At 44.5% G+C, this 22,812-nt stretch overlaps 2 protein-coding genes and 6 non-coding genes across 8 annotated transcripts; 4 read left to right on the plus strand and 4 right to left on the minus strand.

Moving 5' to 3' along the window:
• Nucleotides 1-3,081: 3,081 nt before the first annotated feature.
• On the plus strand, nt 3,082-3,153 carry Trnap-agg. Its single transcript has one exon. It is a non-coding gene; the product is annotated as a tRNA-Pro (tRNA).
• A 61-nt stretch (nt 3,154-3,214) lies between these two features.
• On the plus strand, nt 3,215-3,287 carry Trnaa-agc. The gene has a single exon. It is a non-coding gene; the product is annotated as a tRNA-Ala (tRNA).
• A 3,639-nt stretch (nt 3,288-6,926) lies between these two features.
• Nucleotides 6,927-7,907, minus strand: LOC124351161. Its single transcript, XM_046801921.1, has 2 exons — nt 7,414-7,907; nt 6,927-7,240 (listed from the first exon to the last, which is right to left on the minus strand). The coding sequence occupies exons 1-2, from the start codon at nt 7,844-7,846 to the stop codon at nt 7,155-7,157; spliced, it is 519 nt and encodes a 172-aa protein (XP_046657877.1). The 5' UTR covers nt 7,847-7,907; the 3' UTR covers nt 6,927-7,154.
• A 1,557-nt stretch (nt 7,908-9,464) lies between these two features.
• On the minus strand, nt 9,465-13,352 carry LOC124348689 (uncharacterized protein K02A2.6-like). Its single transcript, XM_046798964.1, has one exon. The coding sequence runs from the start codon at nt 13,350-13,352 to the stop codon at nt 9,465-9,467; it is 3,888 nt and encodes a 1,295-aa protein (XP_046654920.1).
• Nucleotides 13,353-14,678: 1,326 nt separating this feature from the next.
• On the minus strand, nt 14,679-14,750 carry Trnae-uuc. The gene has a single exon. It is a non-coding gene; the product is annotated as a tRNA-Glu (tRNA).
• Nucleotides 14,751-14,991: 241 nt separating this feature from the next.
• Trnap-agg lies at nt 14,992-15,063 on the plus strand. Its single transcript has one exon. It is a non-coding gene; the product is annotated as a tRNA-Pro (tRNA).
• A 61-nt stretch (nt 15,064-15,124) lies between these two features.
• Trnaa-agc lies at nt 15,125-15,197 on the plus strand. The gene has a single exon. It is a non-coding gene; the product is annotated as a tRNA-Ala (tRNA).
• Nucleotides 15,198-16,468: 1,271 nt separating this feature from the next.
• On the minus strand, nt 16,469-16,540 carry Trnae-uuc. The gene has a single exon. It is a non-coding gene; the product is annotated as a tRNA-Glu (tRNA).
• Nucleotides 16,541-22,812: the final 6,272 nt, after the last annotated feature.

Consider the following 22,812-nt stretch of genomic DNA (forward strand, 5'->3'; position numbering starts at 1 on the left):
TTCCATGGCTATCAGCCTCCCCTCCGGTTCAAACAAAATGTTTTTGGCGCTCAGCCCGTGTCGTACTAGGATGGCTGTCCCATGTTTTCTAGGGCCGAGATTTGTGTGCATCTGGTAATGTTTAGTAAATACGGTGCTAGAGTGAAATACTACTTCTTGCAAACATATAATATCAAGTTTATGATGTAAAAAGAAATTGAGTATTATTTGAAGTTTGTCAGGTGACGATATTCTGTTGATATTATATGTCGCGATGTTAGTCATGATTAATATTTAAATTTGGGTTTAGAGGGTTGGGTCTTGTTATCATGGGCTTTTTTTCTTCTAACGGCTTCCATTGCTTTGAGAGTTTTATCTTCTATGGGGGTTGATGGAGTGCCGAGGGGGACGCCCAAGGACTCCTGAGTCTCACTCACATGACTAGCCTCCTGGCTATCAAATGGGCGCTGTCCTAGCTGAATACTCCGACTAGAAAAAGAAGTGTCTTCCTCTGGATTTGAAACCGAAACCACCTCGGTTGCATCCATCTCTTCAACCGCCTCGTTATCCATCTGATCTATCGTGGATGGAATAAATGGTACTCCAGGTGAGATTGGAGCGGGTGGAACATCGTTCCCCCCCAGAAAGGTCGGGAAAAGAATTATTGTCCACACCCGGTATCGAAACTGGAACCTCTCGAGTCGGAGACCCGAGTTCAACCAACTGAGCTACACCAGATTCAATTTCCTCAGCTACCTCGCCCGAGCAACAGGAAGAGGCTGTACGACTCCTCTTTTTTGATTGTTTTTGTTGGTCACGGAATTCCCTCGTCTGTTTCATTTTCTTTTTCTTGACCGATTTGGACGCAATAGACGAACCTACACAGTTGGTGTCTTCAGCGTCAGCATCGGTGTCAGAAGAAGATTCAGTTCCATCGGGTTTCGAAATTGGATCCTCTAAAGCTCCATCAAGAACGACAACAGTCGACGTCGTTGGCCTCTGGGCTAACTCGGGGAATGTATCAGCGTCAACAGTTGGAGCAATTGGCATTTGCCCGCCACCAATCGGGCCTGTCTCCTGGGGCTTCCTAACAGTTGTCCTAACTGGGCCACGATTTGTTAGTAATACACTACTATAGCTACGTGTTCCAATGGGGCCTTTTGAAATGGTGCTGGGGTTGGTTAAACTACGGGGTTGCTTGGGGCAATTAGCTAATACATGGGTGGGAGAATCACACATGCGGCATGTGTGCATTTGCCCTGCATAAGACACCATTATTGGTTCCTTGTAGCTTCCAAAGGTGATATAAGACGGAATGCTCTTGTGGATTTCCATATCCACGTTGACAATTCCAGTCTTTATCCCGGTCCACCTTGGGAGCGATCTATCCTGATACGTGTCCCAAAAAATCCGAGAAATCACTCCATACTCACGCAATCTCTTGTTTAGCAGGCTAAGGTCATCATCGAATTTGAAATGTTGAATTCTAACGCGTACAAGGTTAACTGACCTATCTCTCACTCTAATTTTGACCTCCTTGCCACTAATGACTACTGATTCTTTAGCACTAAATTTATTCAAGAATTCAATATGGTCATTGACGGTCTTGAACCCAATTCGGAAAACGCAAATAGCTCGTCCTGGTAGGCGAGAAACTGCATCAAAGATGCTATCAGATTCATTACTATCGTGCTCGAAACATTCGTAGAACTCATGCCTGGTCACTTCAGTATTACCAAAAGAGATTTCGGCAGTACGTGGCCAGACGTCTGGGGATTCCGATCCCATTTTACCCACAATAACAGGGGCAAAAGGACGGGGAAAAAAATGCAAAAAGAGGGAACAAAACCAAAATGGCGCTCAAACAAACAACAAGGGAAACAGGACACACAAGCAACAATACAACAAAAGAGAAACAAAAAAAGAACAAATAGTTTTTTTACTCACAGCAAGATGTCACACTTGGGAGCTCAGTTAGACACGTCTAGTCACAGCCAAACGCGCTAGCCAATTGCCTAACGCTCTCCCAACTGAGCTATTTCGGCACATTCAAAATGTAAATCAAACAAGAATAGTCCGGTAGACGGCCAATCTTTTTCGTCACAGCTACAAAGTGAACCCAATCGCATAACTCAAAAGACAAGCAATTCACTTTGGACATAGACGATCGAAACACATTTTGACACTCTTTGAACACGGCTCATTGGTCTAGTCGTATGATTCTCGCTTAGGGTGCGAGATGTCCCGGGTTCGATTCCCGGATGAGCCCTAGAAGATCCATTCTGATTTTATTATTGTTGTCTATAATCACTTAAAGTGTTGCATTTCATGGGGATGTAGCTCAGATGGTAGAGCGCTCGCTTAGCATGCGAGAAGTACGGGGATCGATACCCTGCATCTCCAGTACCACATGTTTTGCCTAGCATTGCACAATTGCAGACTCTTTACGCCTCATAATGATCAGATGTGACCGTTTTTGCCTGGGACATTACGGGAAATCATCGATACCGACGCTTTGATCTTTTCCAATAATGCAATCTTTTTCGAAATACTGATTTTGACTCTCCCAAATACTACTAGATGGCAGGTACGAAAACTGCCACGCCGTCTGTTGCCTTCCACCCTACCGGGACCAACTCCAGAGGAACTTCCGCACCCCACACGGACCAACATCAAATTGGGATTATCTTTGCTGATTTCCAACTTGTTACTGTAACACCGGAAATATCCGCAAATAAACGAAAAGAATTGAAACAATAGAATTCCTGAATAAAACGTATCTCTCCGTTCCCATACCGGGAATCGAACACGAGCCTCCTGGGTGAAAGCCAGGTATCCTAGCCACTAGACCATATGGGATTTTGAACGAAGATTCCTGCCGAAACCAGGTATCGAACCATGGACCTTTAGATCTTCAGTCTAACGCTCTCCCAACTGGGCTATTTCGGCACATGTAAAAATGTAAATCAAACAATAATATTCCGGTAGACGGCCAATCTTTTTCGTCACAGCTACAAAGTGAACCCAATCGCATAACTCAAAAGACAAGCAATTCACTTTGGACATAGACGCTCGAAACACATTTTGACACTCTTTGAACACGGCTCATTGGTCTAGTCGTATGATTCTCGCTTAGGGTGCGAGAGGTCCCGGGTTCGATTCCCGGATGAGCCCTCGAAGACCCATTCTGATTTTATTATTGTTGTCTATAATCACTTCAAATGTTGCATTTCATGGGGATGTAGCTCAGATGGTAGAGCGCTCGCTTAGCATGCGAGAAGTACAGGGATCGATACCCTGCATCTCCAGTACCACATATTTTGCCTAGCATTGCACAATTGCAGACTCTTTACGCCTCATAATGATCAGATGTGACCGTTTTTGCCTGGGACATTACTGGAAATTGTGGATTACTCTAGAGTCGCGTAGCGACCCGAAGAGTAATCTAGATTATTAGAAATGAAAGAACGAGACCTTAACGGTGTAGAACTGATTTATTAGCTCCTCCAAAGACAAAAAATAATCTGGCAATGCCCGACCGTATGCACAGTGGGCGTGCCAGATCCCCACATCCTAAGAACTTTTCACAGACACAAATAAACACAAACACGATTGACTTCCAAAAATGAGAAATTCTGTGTTGATGAGGAACGCGAACAAAATCTTCCCAAGGATACGTTAATTGCCGTAGCCGTTCTTGGAGTTAACGAAGCGTTTACCTCTGTAAAAGAAAAAGAACATGATAATTAAACAGGGAGGTGAGGGAGGGAATAACGAGACCGTTAAGGTCTCGTTCATTCATTTCTAATAATCTAGATTACTCTTCGGGTCGCTACGCGACTCTAGAGTAATCCACAATTATTATCATTCAGCCACTTCGACCTTAACGGTGATTTTAAAGATGATTTCAATCTGTTTGTGAGAGAATTGAACTCGCAACAGACGCGGAAGTCAAAGGGCGATTGTAAAATCGATTAAATGTTGACTCATTACTCCAACTAGCGGCTTTCAAAATTTTTTCAATGGGAATGCCAATTTTGGCTGCTTTAGATGCACCAGAGCCTCTTGTGGAATGCGCAGAAAATGATTCATCTATTCCAGCGTCTGACAGACACTTCTTAATCCATCTGGCGATAGTGGAAGAGCCCACCGCTCGATAAGGTTTCTTAAGCGAGATAAACAGAGAATCTGATGATGGACACAATGATTTGGAGCGTCCTAGATAATTTTCAAGGCAATCAACTGGACAAATACGACCGGAGAGGCGGGGCAAAGAAATAGATTGTAACGGCCCATCATTTTGGGTTTTGCGCGGGCGAGAAAGAGAAAAGGTCGCTGCAGACGCGGAGCAATGAATTGAGGTTCTCGAAATAGACGCGATTTCGGACACTCGAAGAAGAGATGACAGAGCCGTCAGGGTAACGAGTTTATAAGAGATGACTGAAAGGGAGAGATCAGAATTATCAGGTAACGACGATATGAATTTTAAAACGTCATCTGGATTCCACATGTTGTTATATCGAGGGCGAGGGGGTAATGAATTGTAGCATCCTTTTAAAAGCTGGACCACCAACGGGTGTTCCCCGATATTTATGCCGTTTACGGGCTCCAAGGTCATTGATTACATAGATCGATGTAAATTTATCGTTTCCGACGCAAGACCGGAATCAAACAAGTGAGTGAGATACTGCAGGATAGTATTTAGATCGTTTGACAAGGGATCTTGGTTCCCTGCCATGCACCAACGGTACCAACCGTTCCAGGCTGACTGGTAGGTAGATAACGTAGATCCACGGGAGCTGGCCAGCAATAATCTAACAACTGATGGCGGAAGGCCTCGCTTTTCAAGGCGTCCCCTGATAATTTCCATGCGGCTAGGAGGAATTTTTTCGATTGAATGAGTGGGTGTGGCTCGAGGGAGTTCGAATGAATGAGGATCGGGTGTGAGCTGAACACTCTCGGAATGTCCGATGCCATTTCCAACAGGAGAGGGTACCACGGCTGAGACGGCCAAAGTGGGCAAACCAAAATGAGAACAGCTTTCTCCTTCTTTATCTTTGTCAGACATCTCGGAATCATTGCGAATGGGGGGAATGCGTAACAATTCAGGCGTGACCAATTGAGGGAGAAGGCGTTCACGGCTATCGCGTTCGGCTGGGGAAGCCAGGAAACAAACTTCGGCAATTGTTTGTTCCACGCCGCCGAAAAAAGATCCACCTCCATGGGCCACACATCCTGAAGACGTTTGAATGCCCCTGTGAATAGCATCCAATCGCTTGGGTCCAATGTCGACCGTGACTCCCGGTCTGCAATGGAATTAAACATTCCGGGTAAATGGGAAGCCGACAAAGAGATGTTGCGTGTTTCACACCAGGAAGTCAATTGAGAAGAGATGGCGGAGAGGGAATGGGACTTGGTACCACCGCAATTATTTACGTAAGCTACAGCTGTAGAATTGTCCAAAAGGAGAGAAACAGATATATCGGATGAATTTTGGGTAAAAATTTGCAGGGCGTAAAGGGAGCCTAGTAATTCGAGCTCGTTAATATGACGTGATTGGTCTTCAAGAGGCCAGGGGCCTCTTGCAGTAACGCCATCGCAAACCGATCCCCATCCTTTTAATGAGGCATCAGAATAAATCGATAAGTCGGGACATGGTGGAATTATTGATTTGTCATTTGAAAGTTTAAGATTATGAACCCACCATTGAATATCAATTCGCGCTTCTTGCGTGAGGGTAACGAGTTTGTTCAAATTACTAAAATCTCCGACAGCCTGAATATAAAATCTCTGTAAGGACCGGTAGTGACTTGGGGCGTAAGGAACTGATGTTATCGACCAAGAGAAATTTCCGAGTACTGCGGCGAGCTCGTGAAGCTTTACTCGATCTTTTTGCAAAATAGATTGGCAGAGGGAGACAATGTTATCAACTTTACTTTTGGGAAGAGAAAATGACAACATGCGCGAGTCGATTTCGAGACCTAGAAATTCGATGGACTGAGACGGGGTTACGACCGATTTTTCCCAATTTATTAGGAAACCAAGGGACACAAGTAAATTCACTACTGAGCGCAAATGTTGTAGAACGCCATTAGGGGAACTGCCCAAGATTAACAGATCATCAAGATAAATTAGTAGACGAATACCAAGTTTACGTGAATGAGCGATTATTGGTTTCATGAGCTTAGTAAATATCCGTGGGGCGCTACTCAAACCGAACGGCAAGCATACATATTCGTATACGACGCCATCCCATATGAAACGCAAAAATTTGCGATGTTGACTGGTCACAGGCACTACAAAATAAGCATCTTGTAAGTCGAGTTTGACAAGCCAATCGTTTCTGCAAATCAAATATTTTACATTATCTAAGCATTCCATTTTGAAGTGCTCATAGCGAATAAATTGGTTAAGCGCTTTGAGATTAAAAATAGGGCGAAACTTCCCGGTTTTCGGTTTTTTTGGGGACGACAAATTGATTACTGATAAAACTATCAACGGGAGAGGGGGCCACGACGATGGCTCCTTTCTTTTTAAGGGACTCGACTTCTGAGTTGCAAATAGAGGTTTTCTCTTTGTCCATAATTACTTCTGGTGGAATAAGCTTCTGGACGGGGGGATGAGTAAATTCAATAGAATACCCATATTCAATAATGTTTAAGATCCAAGGATCATCAGTGAAAGCATGCCAGGCATCAGAGAAAAGAGAGAGGCGACCGCCTACAATCGAGCTATTGACAGAAAAGACAGGGGGGAGAAAATTTGATACATACTTGTTATTATTAGAAGCGCCGGTAAATTGTTGTCCGCAAGACTTGTTGCGGTTAGACGAGTGTGGTTTGTTGAAGTTCCAGTTACCGTTGGATTTGAAATTGGCGCCAAAACCAGAGTTGGATCCGCCTCTGCGGAGATGAGTATTGCCTCCACGGCTGTTGGAAGTACCACCGTAGCGTCCGATCTGATCCATTTTGGCATCAGCAATCGCTTCTTTCTCCAAAGCGTCAATAAATTTGTTGCCAAACAAATTACGGTAATCACGAGATGAGAACAGACGATTATCGATCAACATCGTAGAGAATTTGGGCGCACAGTGACGCATGGCGTTGGGACGTCTCATCTTGGTGATGCGAGAAAACAGGTGGCCCAGCAGGCGTATAGCAGTTTGAACGGGCATCTCAGCATCGGAATTTTCGGGCATGACGCCCAACATGTAGGCAAGAGGCTGAAAGGCATCTTTCACTTCTCTCTGCAATAATAAGAGCTGTTTTTCCCAAAAGTCTTTCAGCTTAGCTCGATCAGACGATTCACCAAGATTGCGCAGCCATTTGCGAGCCATTGATGGGTCCAATAAAGGAGCCATAAGTTCAAAGTCACCCTCAAATTTGGGAACATAAGCAGATCGGAGGGTGTTTCCCTCGGTTTTGGATTCAATACCTTCTTTCATCCATCGACGTAGGTCACGAACACGTGATCGAGGCAGCATGGCGACGTTGGATGGCTCGTCGAATCCGCCTGAATCCGTGCCATCCTTGCGGGATTTTTTACGATCGGGAGATCTAGAAGAAGACGATGATCCTGAGCCTGAATCAGAAGGGGAGCTATCGCGAGAACGACGACGCTTCTTCTTGTTTTTCTTCGCACCATGCGAATCTGTGGAGTTCGGAATACCAGGTGGTAACTCAGGCGTATTAACACTATTTTCACCTAAATCTACAGTAAGCGTGTCACCAGACATGCTACGTAAGGCACGACGACGTTTAGTAGATTCACTTGACGAAGTCGAGGACGGAATATCACCCATGACTAAGTTTGGACGGAGCTGAAAAGGTTCTGAGGATGTGGGGGATCTGGCACGCCCACTGTGCATACGGTCGGGCGTTGCCAGATTATTTTTTGTCTTTGGAGGAGCTAATAAATCAGTTCTACACCGTTAAGGTCGAAGTGACTGAATGATAATAATCATCGATAACGACGCTTTGATCTTTTCCAATAATGCAATCTTTTTCGAAATACTGATTTTGACTCTCCCAAATACTACTAGATGGCAGGTACGAAAACTGCCACGCCGTCTGTTGCCTTCCACCCTACCGGGACCAACTCCAGAGGAACTTCCGCACCCCACACGGACCAACATCAAATTGGGATTATCTTTGCTGATTTCCAACTTGTTACTGTAACACCGGAAATATCCGCAAATAAACGAAAAGAATTGAAACAATAGAATTCCTGAATAAAACGTATCTCTCCGTTCCCATACCGGGAATCGAACACGAGCCTCCTGGGTGAAAGCCAGGTATCCTAGCCACTAGACCATATGGGATTTTGAACGAAGATTCCTGCCGAAACCCGGGAACTTTACATCTTCAGTCTAACGCTCTCCCAACTGAGCTATTTCGGCACATTTAAAATGTAAATCAAACAAAAATAGTCCGGAGACGGCCAATCTTTTTCGTCACAGCTACAAAGTGAACCCAATCGCATAACTCAAAAGACAAGCAATTCACTTTGGACATAGACGCTCGAAACACATTTTGACACGCTTTGAACACGGCTCATTGGTCTAGTCGTATGATTCTCGCTTAGGGCGCGAGAGGTCCCTGGTTCGATTCCCGGATGAGCCCTCGAAGACCCATTCTGATTTTATTATTGTTGTCTATAATCACTTCAAGTATTGCATTTCATGGGGAAAGACAAGCAATTCACTTTGGACATAGACGCTCGAAACACATTTTGACACTCTATGAACACGGCCCATTGGTCTAGTCGTATGATTCTCGCTTAGGGTGCGAGAGGTCCCTGGTTCGATTCCCGGATGAGCCCTCGAAGACCCATTCTGATTTTATTATTGTTGACTATAATCACTTCAAGTGTTGCATTTCATGGGGATGTAGCTCAGATGGTAGAGCGCTCGCTTAGACTGCGAGAAGTACGGGGATCGATACCCTGCATCTCCAGTACTACATGTTTTGCCTAGCATTGCACAATTGCAGACTCTTTACGCCTCATAATGATCAGATGTGACCGTTTTTGCCTGGGACATTACGGGAAATCATCGATACCGACGCTTTGATCTTTTCCAATAATGCAATTGGAATGAAGTGAAACGATGAGAGAATTGAGAGGAGAGAAACAGGATGTATTCGCTCGTCAACGTACTAGGTCAAACTGCCATCTCTATGCTGCAAGGGGAGGGGAGCGACATTGCCAAGTCATTCCATGTCTTTTTCTCCAAGGGACAAATCACGAAACAGACAAACAAACAATGAAGTTACAAGAGATGATCAGGGGGGAAAAAACGAAAACCAAAAAGGAAACATGTGATGACACAAAAGCAGAAGACGGCTGAATGGGAAGTGATGGAAAGAGAAAGGAACAATAAAAAAATGAATGGACGAATAATCAGCCAAATCAGGGGACTAATGAACACGAAATGAATGAATGAAACAACATTCCGTTAAGAACACTAGTTCACCAGCGTATGGAAATTACGGTTTCTTGGCCGCAAGACGCGTCGAGCGACGAGGACCGGCCGGTGATGCGTCAGCGGGAGCCGCGGGAACAGGAGGGGCTGCTGTCGTCGGAGAAGAAGATGAAACCGGAGGAAGGACACTATTTGGCGCCGGAGACGGGCTATGAGGCACGGCCGTAGGGGAATGCAAACGAAGAAAACGTCGATTACGACGGAAAAGCCGACCAGCAGGGGTCTTTACCAAATAGTCCCTGAATGCGCCAACTTCCACGATGATTCCCGGAGTTGTCCAGCGTTTGGAACGGTGATGCTGAATTACGACGTTATCACCGACGCGAAGGGCAGGAAGTGGGCGTGTGGTGCGGTTGTAATGGAGTGTACGGAGTTCTTTGGCGCGGGGTGCGCGTTTTTCGAGAATTCCGGCAGCCTTCTGCCATTCAGGCGCAAACGAACGACGATGAGCCGGGATTAGGTCACGGGTGGGTCGGTTAAAGACCACCTGAGAAGGGGATGCGCCTCCAGCAATGGGAGCATTACGGAAGAGGAGGAGGCCCTTTCCAAACTTGTCCAGGTCAAAGGAGCCTGAGGTCCAGGATCCAGCAATGAGTTTTTTCATTGATTTCACGGCAGCTTCCGCATAACCGTTAGACTTGGGATGATGAGGAGAAGACCGGCCGTGAGAGATGTCCCATTCTCGAAGGAAAGTTAGGTACTCATCCGACTTGAACTGCGGGCCACCGTCTGACCAAAGCTTGACAGGAGCGCCTGCTCCGCAAGTGAAGAAGGAGCGGAGGGCGTCGATGATTCGCCGTGTAGATGTGTTGGTGTCTGGAAAGGGGTACACCTGGGGCCAACCACTGAACTGGTCGGCAACAATCAAAAAATCGCGACCGCGAAAAGTGCCAAGGTCGGCAAAGATAAATTCGAACGGACGGGATGCCGGTTCGTGTGGAAGAAGGGGCTCCGACGGGTTGGAAGGGAGAAGCTCGGAGCATGTTGGGCAAGACTTGACGGCCATAACGATGTCATTGTCGATGGACGGCCAATACACCGATTGACGTGCGCGCTGACGAATCTTCGTCGCTCCCTGGTGCATCTGAAGGAGCCGCCGGAGAACTTCTTGACGTAAGGAAACCGGGATGACAACACGAGGGCCGACAAGGATGAGGTCCCCATCAATATAAAGTTGACTGCGGACCTGCCAGAACGGACGGAGATCTAAAGGAAGGTTGCATTTATCGTTAGGAAAACCTTGTAGAATGGTGTGACGGAGAGAAATCAGCACAGGATCGACGGCCGATGCAGCAGATACTGATGATAGCAAAATATCAGGATTGCTGGAGCTTGAACCTTCCATCACATCCATCAGGTGAACATGCTCGGAAGCAGAATGGGGGCCTTCTGCAATTTCATCTGTTGGAGAAGGCTGATCAACAGGAGAAAGGGATAACGCGTCGGCCATTACATTATTTCTTCCAGGAACCCACGACGCGACGAAAGAATATCGCTGCATGGAAAGGCGAAGGCGCAAAATCCGGGGATTGTCTAGCTTGTCTAGAAAGTAATCGTTTAGAATGGGGATCAAGGGGCGGTGATCCGTAAAGAGATTAAACGATGGAAGTCCCTCAAGAAATTGCCGGCATTTCCGCATCGCCCATGCCGCAGCCAAACACTCCAGTTCAATCATGGCGTAGCGGGACTCGGCATCCGACAGGAAGCGGGATCCAGCTTGGACGACATTCCAACTGCCATTGGTCTGCTGCTGACGGAGGATGAAGCCTAATCCGCGCAGACGAGAAGCATCAACATGGAGGGACGTCGGATGAGCCGGGTTGTAAAACGCCAATTTGGAAACGGACGACGAAGATAAGGCGGCCCGGGCAGCCTGAAAGTCCGTTTCGTGTTGTTGAGTCCATTCCCATACAAAATCCTTTCGTAAGAGGGGAGCCAGGGGGCGAAGAAGGGTTGCCAATTCGTCTGAAAAGTTACCAACTTGTTGACAGAGGCCGTGAAAGGCCCGCATCTCTGAAACGCATGTTGGCTTCGGGAACTCACGAATGGCCTTGAGAAGATCCGGATTGGGCAGGAAACCACTCTCACTGACGACGTAGCCGCCAAACAACACGGAGGGTTGAGCAAAAACAATTTTTTTCACGTTGATGGCTATTTGATGTTCCGCCGCGAGATGAAATAAACGCCGTACGAGACTAACGTGTTCGTCCCAAGTGGCAGAAAAGACCAGAACGTCTTCGACTACACGCCGGCAGTTCGGGAAATCATCAAAAATATCGGCAAGACGCCGACCGTAGTCATCACCGGCGAGAGATACACCAAAAGGCAGGCGAAGGTATTTGTAGCGGCCATACGGAGTTGAAATGGTCGTCATGAGGCTGGACTCGGCGTCAAGTTCCACTTGATGATAGCCTTTGAGAGCGTCGATGACAGTGAAGAATTTCATTCCCGGAGGGATCGTGCGGACCGCCTGAAAGGGTGTCGGGGCCTCGAAAACCGGACGGATGATGCATCGGTTGAGAGAAGTGAAATCACCGCAGATCCTGATTTCGTCGTCCGCTTTTGGAACAATCACTATGGGATGGACCCACGCCGTCGGTTCAGATACTTTGGCGATGACCTGCTGGTTCTCCAATGAATCTAACTCGCGTTTGACCTTCGGCATCAGCGGAACGGAAATAGGGCGCGAACCACGGATGGATGAGGGGACAGCATCGTCCTTGAGCTGGAATTGGCAGGGTGCGCCGCGCATGGGCCGGCAAACACCGTCGAATATTGAAGGCACCTCCTTCATCAACTCACTCAATGTCGATTGGATATCTGGCAACTTTGGAACATCCGATGGGGAAGTGGTAATAGCCGCCAATACACAAGCGTGAGGGTATTGGGCGGGGAGCATTCCAAGTTTTTTCTGCGTCGCTTTCGAGATGACCGGTTGCTGTAGATCTTGAAGAACGTGGATTGAAGTGACAACCGGACCACCGGAACTGGCGGCCCAAACAAACGATGCCGGAAACTGGCCTAGTGACACTATTGGAGCTCCTGTAGCAGTGATTGCCTTGGGTCCATGAGAAGATAACGGAATGTCTTTGAACTGACACCGGTATAAACAAGCCGGAATGGCATCGATGGACGCTCCAGTATCCGGAAGCATCTGAATGAACGACTCTTCAACGCTGCAGGCAGGGGTGACACTGAGCCGGACCATGTCGTTGTGAAGGATGGACTGAATCAAAATACTGCCGGCCGTCTCAGGTTTCGGGGACGAATTAGCTTGAGTGCACACGGACTGGAAATGACCCGACTTGTGGCACGAATGGCATTCCTTCCCGAACGCAGGGCACTCCTCTTTAGCATGACGTGAAGCTGATCCGCAGTTCCAGCAACCATACGGATGACAACCGGGCGGATGCCAACGAACAGATGGTTTACCGCGGTACTGACTTTTCGGAGACGGAGCCTGTTTGTCGTTGAGGCGCTTTCCTGTAGTAGACTTGATTTGATTCACCGGTGCTGTGGTGCCCTGCTTCATGTTGGACGACTGTAGACGCGTAGCCTCTGCCGTGCGGATAATGTTGATGGCTTTATCCAGTGTCAGCTTAGCGCCGAGCTCCAAAAGCTTACGACGCACTTCGTCGTCAGAAACACCGAAAACGATTTGTCCCAACAGACGTGTGTTCTGGCAGGCAGCACAGCAATCCTTTTCGAACTCGCACTTGCGAGCAATATCTCGAAGGTCGCCGAGCCAATTTTTGACTGATTCGGAATCACGCTGAACACGAGACGCAAACTGCTGGCGCCAAACATGACAATTTCGGCCAGCGTTGCACCGCTCCTGCAGTTTCTTGATAATGACGTCAGCATCCACCAAGTCGGTCGCGGATAGACCCATTGTCAACACCGCCTTCAGTGTCGCATTCGAGAGACAGGACAGGAGAATGTTTGCGATGTATTCCGGGCGTTCACCCTGAGGCAGCGCCGTGTTGATGGTGGAGAGGGAGAGAAATATCTTCCACTGCTGATGTCATATCTCAAAGTTGTCTTTGAATTCTTCTAAATCAAGATGGGGCGGCGTGCCATATGGTTTGAATGGTTTGGGAGGCATCGCGACACCACGGGAAATGAATCACCAACAAGATGGGGGGGCAATGACAAACGAGGGAGACCGGATGAAAAAGAATGAACTAAGCGAATTGAATTGAATGAACAAAGTGAATTGAATTGAATGAAGTATTTGAACGGGGCTGAATGAAAGAATTGAATGTAAATGACTGGTGGGCGAGAGAGAACAAAAAAAATGAAATATTGAAATGTGAAAATGAAATGACGGAAGGGAAACGTTGAAAATGAAATCGACGGAAACGTAGGGTATCCGACTGATGGGCGAAAGGAAAACAAAAAAATGAAAGATGTGAATGTGAAAATGAAATGACGAAAATGAAACAAATGTGCCGAACGTTGACGGTGAAAGAAAGAATGGCGGGCACGCAACATGTGGGCCCTCTTCAAGAATGAAATGGGGTGTGAATTTAACGGACAATAGATGCACGAAAACGCGAAAAAAAAATGGGGGAAAATGACATCAATGAATTCGAACGAGGATGAAACTATGGCAAGGGATGCCGGCGATAAAGAACGATAGAAAATGGATCGGTGTAAGGGAGAAACACACTCAAAACCAAAATGGCGGCCTCAACAAGACCACGCCGGGACAAAGCCAGGGGGAAAATTCACAAGAAACGAGTTGAAAATGTCCTCACAGTCACACACTACCGGAACTGAATGAGAGTCAGGGAATAAGTTCGGGAATTCACTAAGAATATACCAACTGCGCCATGGAATGAAGTGAAACGATGAGAGAATTGAGAGGAGAGAAACAGGATGTATTCGCTCGTCAACGTACTAGGTCCAACTGCCGTCTCAATGCTGCAAGGGGAGGGGAGCGACATTGCCAAGTCATTCCAGCAATCTTTTTCGAAATACTGATTTTGACTCTCCCAAATACTACTAGATGGCAGGTACGAAAACTGCCACGCCGTCTGTTGCCTTCCACCCTACCGGGACCAACTCCAGAGGAACTTCCGCACCCCACACGGACCAACATCAAATTGGGATTATCTTTGCTGATTTCCAACTTGTTACTGTAACGCCGGAAATATCCGCAAATAAACGAAAAGAATTGAAACAATAGAATTCCTGAATAAAACGTATCTCTCCGTTCCCATACCGGGAATCGAACCCGAGCCTCCTGGGTGAAAGCCAGGTATCCTAGCCACTAGACCATATGGGATTTTAAACGAAGATTCCTGCCGAAACCCGGGATCGAACCAGGGACCTTTACATCTTCAGTCTGACGCTCTCCCAACTGAACTATTTCGGCGCATTCGATATGTAAATCAAACAAGAATATTCCGGAGACGGCCAATCTTTTTTGTCACAGCTACAAAGTGAACCCAAACGCATAACTCAAAACACAAGCAATTCACTTTGGACATAGACGCTCGAAACACATTTTGACACTCTTTAAACACGGCTCATTGGTCTAGTCGTATGATTCTCGCTTAGGGTGCGAGAGGTCCCGGGTTCGATTCCCGGATGAGCCCTCGAAGAGCCCGTTCTGATTTTATTATTGTCGACTATAATCACTTCAAGGTTGCATTTCATGGGGATGTAGCTCAGATGGTAGAGCGCTCGCTTAGCATGCGAGAGGTACGGGGATCGATACCCTGCATCTCCAGTACCACATGTTTTGCCTAGCATTGCACAATTGCAGACTCTTTACGCCTCATAATGATCAGATGTGACCGTTTTTGCCTGGGACATTACGGGAAATCATCGATAACGACGCTTTGATCTTTTCCAATAATGCAATCTTTTTCGAAATACTGATTTTGACTCTCCCAAATACTACTAGATGGCAGGTACGAAAACTGCCACGCCGTCTGTTGCCTACCGGGACCAACTCCAGAGGAACTTCCGCACCCCACACGGACCAACATCAAATTGGGATTATCTTTGCTGATTTCCAACTTGTTACTGTAACACCGAAAATATCCGCAAATAAACGAAAAGAATTGAAACAATAGAATTCCTGAATAAAACGTATCTCTCCATTCCCATACCGGGAATCGAACCCGAGCCTCCTGGGTGAAAGCCAGATATCCTAGCCACTAGACCATATGGGATTTTGAACGAAGATTCCTGCCGAAACACGGGATCGAACCAGGGACCTTTACATCTTCAGTCTAACGCTCTCCCAACTGAGCTATTTCGGCACATTCAAAATGTAAATCAAACAAGAATAGTCCGGAGACGGCCAATCTTTTTCGTCACAGCTACAAAGTGAACCCAATCGCATAACTCAAAAGACAAGCAATTCACTTTGGACATAGACGCTCGAAACACATTTTGACACTCTTTGAACATGGCTCATTGGTCTAGTCGTATGATTCTCGCTTAGGGTGCGAGAGGTCCCGGGTTCGATTCCCGAATGACCCCTAGAAGATTCATTCTGATTTTATTATTGTTGTCTATAATCACTTCAAGTGTTGCATTTCATGGGGATGTAGCTCAGATGGTAGAGCGCTCGCTTAGCATGCGAGAAGTACGGGGATCGATACCCTGCATCTCCAGTACCACATGTTTTGCCTAGCATTGCACAATTGCAGACTCTTTACTCCTCATAATGATCAGATGTGACCGTTTTTGCCTGGGACATTACGGGAAATCATCGATACCGACGCTTTGATCTTTTCCAATAATGCAATCTTTTTCGAAATACTGATTTTGACTCTCCCAAATACTACTAGATGGCAGGTACGAAAACTGCCACACCGTCTGTTGCCTTCCGGGACCAACTCCAGAGGAACTTCCGCACCCCACACGGACCAACATCAAATTGGGATTATCTTTGCTGATTTCCAACTTGTTACTGTAACACCGGAAATATCCGCAAATAAACGAAAAGAATTGAAACAATAGAATTCCTGAATAAAACGTATCTCTCCGTTCCCATACCGGGAATCGAACCCGAGCCTCCTGGGTGAAAGCCAGGTATCCTAGCCACTAGACCATATGGGATTTTGAACGAAGATTCCTGCCGAAACCCGGGATCGAACCAGGGACCTTTAGATTTTCAGTCTAACGCTCTCCCAACTGAGCTATTTTGGCACATTCAAAATGTAAATCAAACAAGAATAGTCCGGAGACGGCCAATCTTTTTCGTCACAGCTACAAAGTGAACCCAATCGCATAACTCAAAAGACAAGCAATTCACTTTGGACATAGACGCTCGAAACACATTTTGACACTCTATGAACACGGCCCATTGGTCTAGTCGTATGATTCTCGCTTAGGGTGCGAGAGGTCCCGGGTTCGATTCCCGGATGAGACCTCGAAGACCCATTCTGATTTTATTATTGTTGGTTATAATCACTTCAAGTGTTGCATTTCATGGGGATGTAGCTCAGATGGTAGAGCGCTCGCTTAGCATGCGAGAAGTACGGGGATCGATACCCTGCATCTCCAGTATCACATGTTTTGCCTAGCATTGCACAATTGCAGACTCTTTACGCCTCATAATGATCAGATGTGACCGTTTTTGCCTGGGACATTACGGGAAATCATCGATAACGACGCTTTGATCTTTTCCAATAATGCAATCTTTTTCGAAATACTGATTTTGACTCTCCCAAATACTACTAGATGGCAGGTACGAAAACTGCCACGCCGTCTGTTGCCTTCCACCCTACCGGGACCAACTCCAGAGGAACTTCCGCACCCCACACGTTGTTTTATTTGTTCCAAGTGTTGTAGAACATAACGTTTTATTTTCGGTCAGCCAAAGATGCGATAAACATTGCTATCTTGTTAATTACCTCGTTCTTCCCACGCTGAAATTCTGCAATGATTGCAAGAGACTGCGCTCGTTTCTCTTCAATGTCAAGCATCCTGTCGTTGAAATCCCCTTTTTTCCCTTCCGATTGATTTGCGACATTACATTTGCCCTAGTATGAAAGGTTAATACTTTGGGGATTTAGTAAGTTGGAATATGAGTTACCTTCTTATTTACTGAGTCCACCACCTCAATGATATTTTCTAGGGTCACCGTAGGATTATCTTTAAGAACTTGGGTCATACTTTCCATGTATGGCCACTCATTTTCCTCCTTTTCCATCAAGGAATCCGGTTTTTCCCTTCACAATTTCAAAAAGTGTCGTTTGAGGTTTTTTAATTTCACCGAGCAATCGCTGTCGGACCGACTGCTGAATCCCAATTTCTTCAGCTACTTTTAAACCTTTTTGATAGCAAACTGTTATTGCTTTTCATGAAAAGTTAGAAGATCTGTGACATTACCTTTTTCCAAAGCTGTTTTTTCGGTGCGGTTGCTTTTTCAAAGTCATCATTGAATATTTCCATGATGGAAATGAATCACTCTGTCTCCGCTTCAGTCCAATTACGTAATTGTCCTAACTCAGTGTGATTAGCTTCTTAACATTTTTTTTCTTGGACAAATTTTCTAGTGTGCCCACTTTTGCCTCCTCGTCAGCAGCATCTGTTGCAGTTGGCCTCTTCATATCTGAATGGCTTGTACCAGCCTGCCGCTTCCTTTTTAGTCCCCTCTTCGCCATATGTTTTGGTTCAACGACAATCTCTCCTCCTCAGACTGCAACTCGCGAAGCTGCTCCGATTTGCATGCTGCATATCGAACGGCCAGAAGAATCACTGTCGGAAATTTCAACTTCTGTTTGAGTCTCTTCGTTGCTGCCGACCAACATCGTCGTCATTCGCATCCCAGTCTGCCGAATGCCGCTCATTTTTGGCCCATTCTTTTTCCTGCTCGGCCCATTCCTTCGCCTTGTCGGCCAATTCCTTCTCCTTCTCGGCCCATTTTCTCTCTCTCTCTCTCTTCACGATCTCTCTCTTCTCGCTCTCTCTCTTCACGCTCTCTCTCTTCACGATCTCTCTCTTCGTGCTCTCTCTCTTCACGATCTCTGGCTTTACGATCTCTGACTTCACGATCTCTGTCTTCATCTCTACTCAATGCTTGTTACCCTGCGGTGGAATGAGTGGCTACAAGTGATCCTGCTGCTTTGGCTTTTTCAAAATAGGCTGTTGCTTTCGCGATAACAGCTGCCTTAAAATCAGGATCTGGGCACATTAGGATGAAACAACATTTTATGATTATGATATTCACTAGTACTAACTTTTTTTAAATTTTACCTGTCAAGAATTTCTCCTCATATTCAGGTGTCACCTGTTTACACAAACTTCCCTCACATGGAAATTCAAATTTCAGACGACGTTTCCAGGCTTGACTCTGAATTTGGTTGGATAAGACATGGCCGTGCTTTCGCTTTGAAAGGCTACTGTGAACTGACCTTTGGAACGTTTGCGTGTGGTATTTAATTGTGGTATTTTGCCTTTCAAGCGTTCATTACCCTTACCCTCCTATTATCAAACCAAACAGTTGCCCTTGACCAAATTGGTAACCCTACCTGCGATTTTCTTTCCTTTTCCATTTGCCGGCTTGGAAAACCCAGCCATGTAGCATTCACATAAAGGATGATGTTAATTCTTTTATTTTTTACGTCAAACGATTTCAGAATGAATTCCTGGTGGATCAAAGTACGAGCACATTCCACACACAGAACAGATCATCGGGATGCAGGACATTCTGTCTATGGAAAGCAAGTGCGGTAACGAGTCGCCGGGAAGAAATAACTGCAAGAAAGCAGCCGAGAGTATGGCCTGAAGAGCTATGCTAAAAACTATGTGGCTTAACCTTTCCGATCGAATATTGGTGGATATAGCCAAAGGAAGTACACTAAGGTAATAATTAAGTTGTAATTTCATTTGATACAAAAGTTAAAGTTTGCAATGGTCATTGCAGAAATTGCGGAACGGTGGACTTTGCTTCCGGTGTTTGGGTTGGTGTATAGCTGGATACACCAGAAAAGAAAAACGACGGTATTGTCCCGGACTCTCCTTAATTTTAACTTTACAGAATTGTACTACAGGTTCCAATAAAACTGCTAAGGTAGCATTTAACTGCAATGTGGGTTATTGGTCCATTTCAATAAATATTTTGATAATGGTTAATTTTAGCACCTTTTATTGCTCAAAGCAATTGAAACCGACTTATAATATGTCAGCAAACTTCTCAAGATCTTTTTGTTTAGTAATTGGCATGGCTTTCGTAAGTGGCAATATTTTGCGCAGAAATTTCTAGGACCCTTGGTTACTTTTTCTCCTCTAGTCCTCATCTCAGAAAAAGCTTCATGCCCAGCTTGGTTAGTATGAATATGTCGTATCATTCAAGGTAGTCAAGCTCCATGGATGAGACAGTAGGAGCAAAGTTTCAACAAAATTTAACTCGAATGGTTTTTCTTTGATATCTTAACGAATCAACTGAGAAATTAGTTATTTTGGCAATTTTTGCTATAAATTTGTCCGTCACTACCACAGAATTATTAGGTAATTTTGGTGAAAAGTCAAGTCCGCTTCACAGTAACCTAGTTCTTATAATAAAAGCTAATGTAACCGAAATTGAAATAAGGACATGTATTTATGATTACCTTTGTATCTTCTAAGTTCCATACTCCTTTAATTTCATTAACTATATCTGAACTGTCCTTAGGGTTGTAAAGCTCTTTTCAGCAAGAAAGAAGCATATAAATTTTATAACATATAGTATAAAAACCCATGTCTACCATAGAACCAATATTCATACTTTGATTACCATCCTAAACTTCTTGTTAATTGGGTTATCAGCGAATTTTATCAGCGAATTATATGGTTTAATTATCCTAAGTTTATTATGAAAATAGTCGAATTAGCGATCATAAATAAACTAGCAAGCAAAGGCATTTTACTGGCTACCCCGCCATATTTATCAAAATCTCATTAAAATGTTCACCCAATCACGGTAAAAATATTGCCTATTCAGTGATGTTTCGTTAGTGTTTTTCCCAACGTTAGCGTTATCCGTTAAGTTAACGATGTCTGATTTTTTCACGTCACGTTAACGCGTTAATTAACGCCGTTATAAAATGTATCCGTCAACGCAAAATTCTACGCTATTTTTATGTTTGTAATTCAATTAAAAAAAACTTTTTTTGAAAAAACTTTTCGAAAAAGAAACAAGCTTGTATTAAAAAAGCATAGGAAAACTAAAAAGGCTACAGTAAAATGTTGGAAGCGCGAAATTTTTTTTTAAATGCAAAAAATTAGATATTTAGCAACGCTGCATTAACAAAAAATAGCGTCCAAAATAACGTCTGAAAAAGGCCAAACGTTTGCGTTATCCGTTAAGTTAACGAACACCCAAAAAGGTCCGTTGACGGACTTTTCACGTTATTTGTTATCGTTAACGAAACATCACTTAGTATTCATCAAAAATACAAAATTTGAATTACCTCCTTTGGTTATTATTACCTTCAGACCAATTATTACCGACATACCATTTAGAGTGAAAATTTCGACTTTACAAAGTTATGATGGTTACAACGTAGATGCAATGCGGTTTCTCTTGATACGTCCGATATGAGACTCGAGATCCATGGAAAATTTATCGTCTTCCTTTTCGTCTTCGTTGCTTCCGTCAAAATAATCGTTGTCATCTTCGTCAAGGCGGGCAACTTGTATTATGAAATTGTGCAGTTAGTAGCAAGCAATAATGACACTTGGTATCAACTCTAGTCTTAACATGTAGAGAAATTTTAAACGACGAATTTTTTAGGCGGGCAAATGCACACTCTATTGTTGATATGTCACCATTTAGCGTGCGGTTGAACTTCAGTTGTTCCTGGAAAAGATTAACTTATTAAGGGATGATTTTGCAGCATACTTTGCAACGCAATGTTGACCTCAGTTGCGCCTTCCCGCGGGTATGATTTCAGCAAATAGCTTGAAAGAGGACAGGCAAGATCTGCGATTAAATGATAATCGGTTCCGTCAAGTTTTTTAGGAAGCATTTGCCCTAGCTCGCCATTCACATATACACGGGCGTCATGCATAGATGCTGGCCAGCCAGTGCTTACCGATGTAAATGAAAGATTTTTTCTACAGGTCGCTTGCAGGGTTACTGAACAATAATTTTTCCGACAAGTATAGTGCCGTTCAGTACGCCTAGAATGAACACATGAAAAACAACATGTTAATAACTGTTGTTTACTAAGATTATGTGGTTTCTTGGAAAACACTACCTATGGTGTATGGAAGACGAAAATCTTCGCTGATACTACGATATTCATTCTCTTCGAGCCAACAAATGAAACCCATACCGTGAGCCATTATTATTTGGCATGTTCAAATGAAAATGTAATGGGCATCACCTGGAATGATGTTAATTATGTAATTACATAACAAGTAGAAGAAAGCAATGATATCTAACAGTAAGTGGTTCACCACAAAAAATCAAGCATATTTCCTTCCAAAATAAATTTGTGGTGAACCTCTCCATTATCATTTATCACCTTTTAACATTCCGAAGCAATCTCCAATTGCTCTGAAACTTTCTTGGTTGCCTATAGTCCATAAAAATAATAGAAGTTTCACATAGGGCGGAAGGGCTGTATTATGGATTATTGTGTTAATTAGCTCTGTCAAGTACACCGTAAATCTCTGCAGCAATACCTGCATGAAATAATATGAGATTGAATACAGGAATAATAATTTTTTAACTCAATAGGATTACAGTACATCTTAAGCATGTCTAGACATCCTGAAATGTTGTTTGAATAAATCGTCTGGATACCTCCAAACTGTGTCTTGGATTTAGTTTCTGATACCAACAAAAGACGAAGGACCGAATCGTAATTGCTGGTTAACTATGAGACCAGCCATTCTACCTCCATATATGTATTTGTCTATTAAATCCATTTCGATGTCGTCGTCATGTATTATTTCAAGAACTGCCGCAAGCATAACTGGCAACTCGTCCATTTTTATTACGATGTCTACAATTATAAAATGTCACTGTCAACTTTCGAAAGAAATAATTAGAATTGATGTTGCAAGTAATTAATCTCGCCGCATGATGTCCCGTATTCACCTCCTGTCAGCGTAGAACGTTTTTTTTTCAGAACGCACACTGAATCCCTTTTCTGCATCCAAACCGTCAAGTGACGAATCCGACGAATCCGTGACGAATCCGAATCCGGATTCTTCACTTGAGGCAAACCTGGAATCAGGAAAAGCACTCAGACGATGTCAGGGAAGTGAGAGAAGAATAAACAAAAACAAATTTCATTTTTAAGATGCAGACGACATAAAACAAAACAAAAATAAACAAATTATACAAGAAATGTAGGGAATGAAAATGCTAAAATAAAATAATAAACAAAATGAAA

Source organism: Daphnia pulicaria, chromosome 7, assembly GCF_021234035.1.
Source record: "Daphnia pulicaria isolate SC F1-1A chromosome 7, SC_F0-13Bv2, whole genome shotgun sequence".
Taxonomy (NCBI): domain Eukaryota; kingdom Metazoa; phylum Arthropoda; class Branchiopoda; order Diplostraca; family Daphniidae; genus Daphnia; species Daphnia pulicaria.

Bases quoted from the DNA above. Each gene is read 5' to 3' on its own strand.
- LOC124351161 (XM_046801921.1), bottom strand. From the start codon at position 7,846: ATGCACAGTGGGCGTGCCAGATCCCCCACATCCTCAGAACCTTTTCAG. The intron at 7,241-7,413 runs GTATTGAATCCA...TGGGAAAAACAG, and splicing joins ACGTCGATGGATGAAAGAAG to CTCTTATTATTGCAGAGAGA.
- LOC124348689 (XM_046798964.1), bottom strand. From the start codon at position 13,352: ATGGGTCTATCCGCGACCGACTTGGTGGATGCTGACGTCATTATCAAG.